Genomic DNA, 12,051 nt, shown 5'->3' on the forward strand with positions numbered 1-12,051 from the left:
CAAAAACAAAACAAAAAAAAAGGGGGGGGTGGGGGCTCGCTATTAAATGCACCAAGAAATTGACAATTGTCATATTTAAACTCCTAAGAAATTCAGTTAATTCCAGCACTGAATATCCAAATATGATAAAACTCTGAGACGGAAAACTAAAGCACAAATTTGCTACTAAGCAAACATCCTCATCAGTACTAAATAGGTTAGTTTAAGTATTGCTCTTTAAAAAAATAAGGAAGGAAAGAAGGAAGGAAGGAAGGTGATTTGATGCACCCTAAATTTAATCCAGACCTAGAAAAAAAATAATACCATAGGGAAATTATCAGCAAAATCAAGACTATGGTGCATTCTATAGGATAGTTATTCTAAGTTCTTTAATGATGTGTAAAAGTGGTTTGATAGTGAGAAAGAGGTAGAAGTATTCTTTAGTATTCATTAGAGCTAAATACAAGAGTGTTCATGCTTGGAACCTAATTTAAACAATTCATAATTCTCCCACAAAAAAAATTATTTTAGGCAAGCAACAAATCTAGACAGGCATCACATATTAGAAATTAAGGTGTTGCTAATTAAAGTTTTGATAACTTGATAAGGTGTGGTAGTAAAAGTGGCTTAAAGAATATCTTATTTGGGGCTGGAGAGATGGCTCAGTGATTAAGAGCTCTGTCTGCTTCTCCAGAGGTTCTGAGTTCAATTCCCAACAACCACATGGTGGCTCACAACCATCTATAATGGGATCTAATGCCCTTTTCTGGTGTGTCTGAAGACAGCTACAGTATATTCACATATATGAAATAAATAAATAAATCTTTAAAAAAAAAGAAAGAATGTCTTGTTTGTGATACAGATTTAAATATTTAAGGATGAAATGGCTTGGTGTCTAGGAATTGCTTTAAAATATTCAGGCAAGAAAAAATTAAATGTGAGATATGAAGCAAATATAAACTACAGATGGTTCAAGCTGGTGATGAGATGAGGAGGTCATAGTATTCTTTGCTTTGTATATTGAAAAGTTTTATAATAAAAGGTTAAACATAAACCAGTAAAGAGAACAAAACACTAAGCTCTAAAGTCCAATTTCTAGTCTAGAATAATAGTGCAATGAATTTGGACAGAGGTTTGACTTCTTCAAGCAGATCTCCTTCTGTCAGATGAGAAAAGAAACTCTCCATGTGCTCAGTCTGCCTGAGATGACACACACAGGGCAGACAGGGTATAGGGACAAGGGAATCAAAGCAAAAAAAAGAGAAAAAAATCATCAATAGTACTAAAGAGTGTTAGTTTAAGATGATAGCAAAGGTACCTGAATAGTTTATATGAAAACTGTGTTTATTTTCTGTCAAAACACATTTCATTTTCAAATTAATATTAATACAAGCTATCTATAAATAACTACTGTTTCCCTATCAGTCAACTCTTTGAAAATGAATAAGCACAAACACTGTTACCCCCAATGAACACAAAAGGGCCACATGTTTGAAATTTTGCACTTTTCTGCACTTAAACTTCATTAACCATGGGGCTAGAACACTGGTTCATAGGCAAAGAGCCCTGGCTTCCCTTCCAGGGGATGGACCTGGGTTTAACTCCCAGCACCCAATGGCAGCTCAAACTGTCTGTAACTACAGGTCCAAGGGATCCAATGCCCTCTTCTGACTTCCAGACACCAGGTATGAATGTGGTGCATATACATGCATGCAAAACATTCACAGACAAAAAAAATAAAGAAATAAAATGTACTTAAAAATACATATTACCCAGATATTACCAATGTTTTATCTAAAATTCTTCATAATTGGTTCTAAACTTAAGTTTCCTTTTAAAATAAAGTGCCAAAGATACAGGTGACCAACAGTGTTTGCCTAAGATGCCTAAAACCCTAGGTTTAACCCCCACTACTTCAATGAAAAAAGAAACACAAAAGAAATTACATAGCTAACAGAAAATATACATAGAGAGTAATCTTTTTCTTTTCAACTTAAGGTTAAGATGTATTTCTCTAGTTTCTAAGCAAAATCAGGTAAATATTCATATTATATTTCATGTTCTATGTTACACAAAACATCCTTTTTATAAGTAAGAATTATACTGAAGTCTAGAAAGCTGAGGCAACTGATGAATTTTTCCTTTCACTTTTAATCAGGCTTCTTGTTTTAAGAGCTCAGCAGACAGTGACGCGAGACACTGCCTCCCAACTTCGGTTCACCTTTGCAGTTCCACAAGGGACACCATGTCAAGATTGTTCAGCTTTTTTGATGAGTGCTGCGTGGGTAACTAATGTGTAAATGCAGATACATATAGAAAGCAGTTTTGACAGTGATGTATTGCAACTGGTTCCAGATGTCGGTAAGGGATGCTTGGCCAGGCATCTGGGGCTCCACTGCCACAGAGCAGTGCCAGAGCCACACCACTCCTCAAACCAGGGCGCTGTAATCCTCCCTTTAGAATCTTCCATAAACTATTATTGTACTCCTCTCAAAATAATACAAATATTTCTGCTGTGCTGCTTGTGTTTTAAACATAAGGACTGTTTGGCTTTTTACAGTAATGTTCAGAGAATATTAAAATTTAGTGCATACTCATCTGCTATAATGAGACCTTTAACTAAATTATACCAAAACCTCAATATGCACAAAAATTTAAATAGCCTTTGACTAGAAAAGCAAATGTTGAGTTGCTCCCTTAGTCTGATTACGTAAAAAGAATCAACATGGTACATCTATCAAAATAATTTTAAGTTAGGTCATCAAGTTTTCTTTCTCTCCTGTTGCTGTCTACATGCTTGACAGCTGTTTGTCACAGGTTATGCCAGTTGCATAGCCTTTAAGAACTAGATGAATTCTGAAATGACCTATTTTCAGAACACAATCCTGAGAAAGAAAACTGACAAGCAAGTGTATAAAATGAAATTTCTGATCCATCAACTAATGAAATGCAAAAAAGATGCATGCAAAAGTGAAAATACATCATTATAGTCATGCTATGAATGGCCTCAAACCTTTAAAACCAATAAAGCTGCATTTTTTACATGAAAAATGTTGTAACACAGCTCCAACATAAGCATTTGGCCTGATGGGAATTCTTTAAAACAACCTGTCTGTCTCCCTCTTCTTTCAGTACCCAACTCCCTGCTCCAATCAAAAACAGATCTCAGGGGATCCCCTACAGCTGCATGCTTGCCATGTGGTTTTGATATAAGGCATTTCTCACTGATCAAGTGGACTGCAGGAAGCATGTGTTCTATTTACCCTAGAACAAAGAAGGTGACATACCTTTCTCATTTTCATTGCCAATCAAAGGTTTGAAAATACTGTAATAGAGATACAGAAAACAAATCTATATGCATGTTTAGAATTGTGTGCTTCCTTTTACTTTCTAATAAGCTGAATGCATTGAATATTCTAAATATAACATAAAACTTTTTAATCTGGGGGGGAAACCTTGGAGTCAATAACTTACTGTTATGAATAAGTTGTTCCATTAAAACCCAAAGTCACTGAGCCTGGTCAAATACAAGTTAATGCTAATCAGGGTTTGAGACATTTTTACAATGACTGGCCATGGATCAAATTTATTTCCAACCTTGTATTTAAATGGCCAAACTGGCTTAGACTACATTAAAGATGGCAATGACCTCTGCAGTACTCACACACTTATCCCATTACAGGGTCCTTATGACTGTGTCCACTCACTGAGGTTTAGTCTTATCCTAAACATGAGTTTTTATTGCTCACAAATTAGTAACAGCTTAAAAGTAGTTTTCGAACTACAGAGGCACTTAATAAATTACTAATCCTTCTAAATAAACAAACAATAAACATCCATGTATGTGTTTGAAATGATTTCTTTCTTTTTCTTTTTTTTTGTTTTTTTTTTTTTTGTTTTGTTTTGTTTTTTTTGTTTTTCCGAGACAGGGTTTCTCTGTGTAGCCCTGGCTGTCCTGGAACTCACTCTGTAGACCAGGCTGGCCTCGAACTCAGAAATCCGCCTGTCTCTGCCTGTCAAGTGCTGAGATTACAGGCATGTGCCACCACCGCCCCGCGAAATGATTTCTATATAAACTATTAATTACTCTGAAATTTGGAAGACTTTGGCTAGGTAATACAATATATGGGCCTTATGTGTCCCAAGCCAGCTATGGATGTGCCCAACACAAAATCATAAACTGACTTAGAAAGGCTTTTGTAATTTTATGTTGTTGTTTCTCAAGTGAGCATTGATGGTGATATGTGTCTGTGTCAAAAGGTAAGACATTACTAACACAACATTCATTTGGAAGGTCAAAAACTAAAAGCCTGGCCCTGTGAATATATGTAAATATATTTAACAAAATTACTTTTGTATCTATCTTGTCAGTTTATTAATATCTTCAAATAAGCATAACATCAAAAGCACCTTCCTACAAAAAAATTTAAAGCAAAATACAAGTTGCTTACAGTCAGGAAAGTTGAAATTTTGAACTCTTGACAACTATATCTAACACTTAAGATATAGGGGCGGGGGTAGCTGTAGAATAAGGATATAGGAAAGGAGATGGATTATGCTTCTGGTTCTTGAAAAGTAAGTAAATCCAAAGCCATGTTCTGAACCAAGCAAAATCAGTGCCATGTCAATGTCTAACCACTCTGAAAAGCAACATGGGAACACTAAGAAAAGCTGGAGATTACACTGCATAACTCTATCCACCTCTCGGAGAAAGGGTTCCATGCTGACATGAATGCTGTGATAACACTGGGACCAACACGACTTCAGGGGTAAAGGGTTTCTTTCAACCTGGAGCTGTAGTCCATTAGGTAGGAAGTCAGGGCAGGAGCTAAAGGCAGGAACCTAAAGACAGGAACACAAACAGAGGCCATAGAGGAGTGCTTCTTAAAGGCTTGCTCCTTGTGACACTCTCAGCCTGCTTTTACATAAGCAAGGGTCACTTGTATGGAGGTGGCACTGCCCACAGTGAGCACAGCCCACCCATATCAATCATTAATCAAGAAAATACCCCCATACACTCGCCTACAGATCAGTCTTACAGAGGCATTTCTCAACTGAGGTTCGTTTTTGTGTTGTTATTACAAAAGAAAGGAAAGAAAAAGAAAAGAAAAGAAAAAAAGAAAAACTAGCAAGGTCAAATGTGGTACAGACATTTATTTTTGTTTGCTGGAAGGTGCTTTGTTGGGTTTGCTTTGTTTTGTTTTTAGGATTTAATTTGTTTTATGTGTATGAGTGTTTTGGCTTCATGTATGTATGTCACCATGTGTGTGCCTGGTGCCTGCAGAGGTCAGAAGGAGGTATCAGATACCTTGGAATTAGAGTTATAGATGGTTGTGAGCACCAAGTATACTTATTATAGGAAAATGTTTTAAGAATTGCACATTCTTAACAGTACAGTGACTATGCAGCCCATCTGCACAGTGGAATACTATAAAGCAGTTAAAACAAATGAAATAGCCGGGCAGTGGTGGCGCATGTCTTTAATCCTAGCACTTGGGAGGCAGAGGCAGGCGGATTTCTGAGTTCGAGGCCAGCCTGGTCTACAGAGTGAGTTCCAGGACAGCCAGGGCTATATAGAGAAACCCTGTCTCGAAAAACCAAAAAAAAAAAAAAAAAAAAAAAAAAAAAAAAAAAAAAAAAAAACAAATGAAATAAATACACATATGTCAAACTGAATACACTTGGGGAAAATGGTAATCACAAAGAATGAACTATAAAAAGACATACAATGTGTCTTTAATATAATATTTTATATCAAAGCTAAAATGCTATATAAGTACATGTGGAAATACTTGAGGTGCACATGAAAAGATTATATACCTACTATAGGACAGGTACTCATGTTACAACATGAGCAGGAAAGCTAGTGATCAGAAGGGAATACTCAACCACGTGTAATTTGGGTCTTTATTAATTTTGTCTCTTATTATCATTCTTGTTAGTTTCTTTTTTGTTTACAGTATTAGAAATTGAGCTTACAGCCTTAAGAATGCCAGACACGCACTCTACAGATGAATTGTTCCAGACCTTTTTCTTTTCTTTTTTTTAACGTTTAATTTTGAGATAATGTCTAAGTTGCCCAGGCTGGCTTTGAGCTTGCAAGCCTACTACCTTAGCCTCCCAAATACTTGGAATTACAGATCTAAGCCACCAGTCCACCTTATAACAAAGTATTAAATAAATAAATATCTAAAGCAAATATAGCAAATATCAATATTCATTAAATTTAGCAGGAATATGGGTGACTGTGTTTGAAATATTTCACAATCGGGCTCAGTTCTCTCCTTAGCTACGTGTCTCTATGCTCTCAAACCACCATCCCGCAAACATGGATCAGGTAATGCAGTTTGTAGAGCCAAGTTGGCAGTTTGTAAAGGACTCAATTCGCCTGGTTAAAAGGTGCACCAAACCCGACAGAAAAGAATTCCAGAAGATCGCCATGGCCACAGCTATAGGATTTGCTATCATGGGATTAATTGGCTTCTCTGTGAAACTGATCCATATCCCTATTAATAATATTATTGTGGGTAGTTGAGTCCTTTCTCTTGGGACAAGTGAACCAATGAGGGGGTGACAAGCTCATGAAGTAAAACACTGCCTGGAAAAAAAAAAAAAAGAAATACTTCACAATCAAAAATCAAAATAAAGAAGTTTCATATGCCCAAACGACCTCATTTCAGAGTGACCAATCAATATCTCATTCAAATACATTTTTGTGCACAGTACAATTTTGTTATATTGTGGAACTGTGCTCATACTTTCTGAGGGACAGAATAATCTCTTCTAATCAGGTCTTCACACAGGAAGTTGAGTTGCCTAAGGACTTAGTGCTGGCTTATTATGTTTCTATAGCATTCTTATAATATATTTTCAATGTAAAAACTTCCCCTAATCTGTAATGACCCAAAACTAATTGGTGAATATCCCAGACAAGCTTATAGTCATTGTGCACTTTTGTTTTGTTTTGTTTTTTTTTACATTTACTCTGTGTGTGTGTGTGTATACAACTTACAGGAGTCAATCTTCTATAATGTGGGTTTGGGGAACTGAACTCTGAACTTCAGGACTTTACAGCAAGCACCTTTACACAGTGAGCCACGTTACCAGCCCATCACTATGCACTTTAAATAATTTGCATTCCAAAATAAGGAATTTGTTTTTTACAAATAAAGAATCCTATATATGTAAAGAAATTGAACAATAAAAAATATAAATGACTATGCTACATTCTCAATACTATATTCAATTCCAACTGTTTTCTCAATGTTCTAACTTTAAAAATGAGTTAATATTAATGTCATTTGCCTTTGTCATTCAAAGATGCTATGCAAAACCTTAACCAACTGAAAACCACCACCCATAGCTAAATTTAAAAAGTGTTTTTCAATGCAAAATTAAATACATTTCCAGGATCTTCTAGGAAATCCCTAAATTAGATGACAAAATTAAGGGAAGCTACATTAAGCTCAGTCTATTACAGCCATGGATAGTGATATAGAACGCTAGCATTGAGAGCACGCAGAGAACAGAAAGTCACTACCAGCACTGTCTAGCAAAAGCAGCAGTGATACCTGGACACCCCAAAGGCATCTCCTAAAGGCCACTTCAGGTCTGCAAGGTCCACCTGAGGTGTATTTCACAGTCTTATGAAGAGTCAGACTGCCCTTTTGCTCTCAAGTGCACACGTATACAATGAACACTGTAGGAAGCAAAATGAACTGTGATGTCATTATAGAACAAAAAGTAGAGAGATGTGAGAATCAAGCTATGGAAGCTAGACATAAAAGAGATTTACAAAAAAAAAGAAAATTCTAACTGAATTTATATTTTATAAAAAATACAGTTTTTCATCTTTAAATGTTATTAATCAACATGCAATTGTTTTATTACTATTACTTTAAAACTTTATTTGTAATGTAGCAAATACCAACAGATAAAATGAGTGTTCATGAAGAAACTCTGGAGTCCTCAGTAATTCTTAAGGGTAACATAGAAAATGCATTAAATAAAAAGATTGAGGACCAGCAACCTACATCACTGAACTGATAGTGAAATGGCTAATCCCCTGCACTTTTCACTGGGCCAACAGCAGGCTCAGACAATGAGAGTTATCACTATTGTTACATAACTACAGCTGAGCCACCAGAGCAATGCTGAGGCCAGGCATTTGGAAGGATTGTCATTTTGTAGTAAGCAATAAATGGAATGGGGGAGAGACAAAAATCATTAGTCCAACTGAATATATCATACAGGCATCTAATATAATAAATCCTTAAATTACCTAGGAAGGAATGGTGAACTTCTTTGCAAAGTGAGAAGGCCAAGGAGTAGACTTAGATACTAGGAGAGCACTAGAGATCTCTGAGCCTTGCAGCACCAGAAACCCAAATGCCCAAAGTACAAACATTTCATCATAATAGTGTTCTCCATTCTTAAACAGGCATACAACCTCTGAAATAAGAATCAATGAAGCATGGGGGAACAACAGGATGGGAAGGGTCTTTAGCAATTGAGACCACAAATCCAGCATAACTCACAGACACTGAGCACAGATCAACAAGAACCAAGACAGGGCAGACTATGTTTCAGTTTCCACACTGGTGCTCATACTCATTCCACACTTGCCTGCTTCCCTGCCTTGGTCTCCTTAAGTCTCATCAAAATCCTTGCCTTTCTTGTCTCTAAGCAAGTTACCATCACATTTTTTAAATGTTTCCTCTTGGAACAACTGTTCTCCTCATAATTATTTTCTAGATTATAACCATCAAAATAAAAACATTAAATTTCTTCTTAAGAGACCCCATACCCAAAGTAGATACCCTAGAATGTTCACTGAGGCACTACTGGATTATTTGACCTGCAAAAACATTCTCAGAAATAACCTGATGCCGCCAGGCAGTGGGAGGACCAGCACTTGGGAGGCAGAGACAGGCGGATTTCTGAGTTCGAGGCCAGCCTGATCGACAGAATGAGTTACAGGACAGCAAGGGCTAGACAAAGAAACCCTGTCTCAAAAAACAAACAAAAAAAAAGAAAGAAAGAAAAGAAAAAGAAAAAGAAAAAAGATGCCAAATTCTTCCTCAGCATAGAAGACATTAACGTATTACCAGAAGAAAATGTAATCTCTCCTTTAAAAAGCCCATATGAACATTATATATGTTAAGCTGAGTCTTTTAAAAAAAATATTTTTGTTCCAAAATTTATATGAAAGCAAAAGATACTGTTACTACGATAATGTGTTGATGAAGAGAAAACACAGAATTACATTGAACCTGTTTTCTATACAACATTTACAAAGAAGTGAAAGTCAAATAATGCATCAACAACAGTTTCACCAGCAAGTTATGACAGCTTCTTAGTGATATATATATATATATATATATATATATATATATATATATATATTTCTTTTTTGGGGGGGGTTTTTTGAGACAGGGTTTCTCTGTGTAGCCTTGGCTGTCCTTGCTACACTCACTCTGTAGACCAGGCTGGCCTCAGACTCCTTAGTGATATATTTATAAAGCTTGGTGACTGGGGTAAATTTTAAAATATTTATAATCAGCAGCAATGTTCATTATTTTGCTGCTTGGACAAAGAAATGTTCATTCCTACTCTTCCCAATGCTATATTGCTGAAATCAAACACCACACACTGCCAAGCTACATATACCAGGTGAACAATTACTATGGGCTACAATAGGAAGTGGGAGTAGAAATCAGGAATGACAGAGTACAAACAGAAATGTGCACTTTTCTACATCAGCAAAGACACACAAGTACATACCCAAATTAAATAACTGGCAAAACATGGTGTATGCCTATAAAAACTGTTACTTGGGAAGTAAACGCAGGAAGATGCCTGGATGACATTAGGTACTGTTCCTCATACTGCTGAGACGAATGACCCATAAAATACCCCAACACAACTACTGCCTAAAGTGTACTGCATAATATGAAGTGTCAAGTTAGAGTTGAAAATACGATAATAATATTATACAGAATTTTAATGAAAACTCCCATATAATCAAGCACATGGTTAAACTGAGTCTCCGTGTTGAAAGTATAGGAAAAGATGTATGTATTCTTAGATTATGGCCATTCTACGGCCATAAAATTCTAATCTAATTTTAATTCAAAACTACTTTTTCCTTTAGAACTTTCGCTAAACAATCAAACAATTATTCTTTTTTTTTTTTTAAGTACTGTGCATAATGACACATGCCTTTAATCCCAACATTCAGAAGACAGAGGCAGGAGGGTCTCTGTGAGGTCATGGACAGCTTGTTGTACTTGGTAAGTTCCAGGACAGTTAGGGTTAAATATTAAGATACTCCTTCAAAAAGTAAAAATAATGTGACTGGTATGGACTGAATATGCAGTAAACTTAGATAAGTATTGGGCTAAAGATTATACGAACATTTTAGACTTTTTAAAGGGGTGCTATCCTTTTCAGGTGAAGTATTATTTACAATTTTAAAAACATCCCTACGTAAGATAATGTTTGATGCCATAAAGGAGACAAGGGCAAGTACCTCCCTTGAAAATAATTTTCAACAACCAGTAAAGAACTTTTCAGATCTGTGTAGAAGAGAGCAGGAGGAATGTCTCTGTGAAGGTGACTTGCTCAAGATCCTTATCTGAGGTGCTACTAAAGCAAGAAGGATAAAGTTCATTTATCAAAGATACATGATAAACATGCTAAGGTTAAATTTTACTCAAAATCTTTCTAACACAGGAATGATATAATGCAGTAACAAAAAAATGAGTTTGTACTCTGTCACTGTTCACCTTTAAGTATTGAATTTTAATTTTACTTATTTAGGAAAAATTACATAACTCTTCATAGCAGAGTTTAAAAATAACTCCACTATTAATGCAAGCCCTTTATTTAATCACAGGCTAATTTACTCCTGACAGAAAGTAAATTCCACTATTTTCTGTGAGGCTTTATGAAATTGCCATCATTTTTAATTAATTCTTAATTAAAATATATTACACCACAGCTTCTACCCATCTCTCTTGATATTCTAACATAATCAATTCAAGACCATTTACATATCATTAATTAAAAGCCTTCCTCTCTCATCCTTAAAATCATAATGAGGCTCTATTTCTCATTAGCAGCCTTTAAGGGATAAAATAACAATACAGTCAAGAGTGAATAGTAACTTTTTAAAAAGTAATTTATACTTTTTAAAACTATACAGTGAACAGAGTGACTTTCAAATTTTCTGAACTCTAAAGAATCTTTGAATTCTTTCTCTTATGTTTTCACAGAAGAAACCACCAGAGCAACAATTGGCTATAATTTGAAATTAATCTTCAAATGAAATAACCAATAATTTAGATAAAAACAAAACAAAACAAAACAGGAGCATCTCTGAGACCAGGGGAAACTGAATAAATTTCTACATTTGAACAAAGACAATTCTTAACATAAAATGCTAAAAGAAAAAAAAACAAGTTGACAAAAGAGAAAACATAAAATTAATACTATCTTGTATTATTTCCATTTTTAAAAATTATCCTAAATATTACTATTATGCTCTAAACCCTGTATAGATGATTTCCCCTTAAAAAGATTTTGTTTGCACAGTTCCTAAGCTTTGAAGCTGTAGTTAGAGAAAAACATTTGCAAAGTATACTGTGTCTACTGCTCCAACTAGCCTGCCATTGTCAGAATGCAAGACCAACTGTCTGCAGATGCAGAAAAGGGAGGTGGAGGAGCAGTAGGGAGCTCTATAATTAAACTCTGGAGCTACATGTTTTATACATTCTTAAATGAGATGTGATATATAGTGGCACTATAAAAACTTATCATTTATTGGTAATGAAAAGTAAAAATTAACCACCTATTCAATGATTTTCACCTCTTCAGAAGGCTTTAAAGTCGAATGCAGCTTGTGAGATTTATAGTGACTCATGACTTTTAACCCACTATTTCCAATATTTCCTCTGTAAGTTACAAAATTAATACAACTTCAACTGTGATTACTTTTTATGGATTAGTATAAAATAAAATTTCATTGTGTGTTCTTCCTTGAAGCAACTGAGGTTGTAGTCTTTTCTTTTT

At 35.3% G+C, this 12,051-nt stretch overlaps 2 protein-coding genes across 3 annotated transcripts in view; one reads left to right on the forward strand and one right to left on the reverse strand.

Moving 5' to 3' along the window:
- Window positions 1-12,051, reverse strand: part of Pbx3 (PBX homeobox 3) — a 197,609-nt gene that overhangs the window by 123,016 nt on the left and 62,542 nt on the right. The gene's annotated exons all lie outside the window — the stretch shown is intronic.
- Window positions 6,308-6,576, forward strand: LOC116090041 (protein transport protein Sec61 subunit gamma-like). The gene has a single exon (XM_031369928.1). It carries the CDS (start codon window positions 6,308-6,310, stop codon window positions 6,512-6,514), a length of 207 nt encoding a protein of 68 aa, XP_031225788.1. The 3' UTR covers window positions 6,515-6,576.

The sequence above is a fragment of the Mastomys coucha genome, unplaced genomic scaffold (assembly GCF_008632895.1).
Source record: "Mastomys coucha isolate ucsf_1 unplaced genomic scaffold, UCSF_Mcou_1 pScaffold15, whole genome shotgun sequence".
In the NCBI taxonomy this organism is placed as follows: domain Eukaryota; kingdom Metazoa; phylum Chordata; class Mammalia; order Rodentia; family Muridae; genus Mastomys; species Mastomys coucha.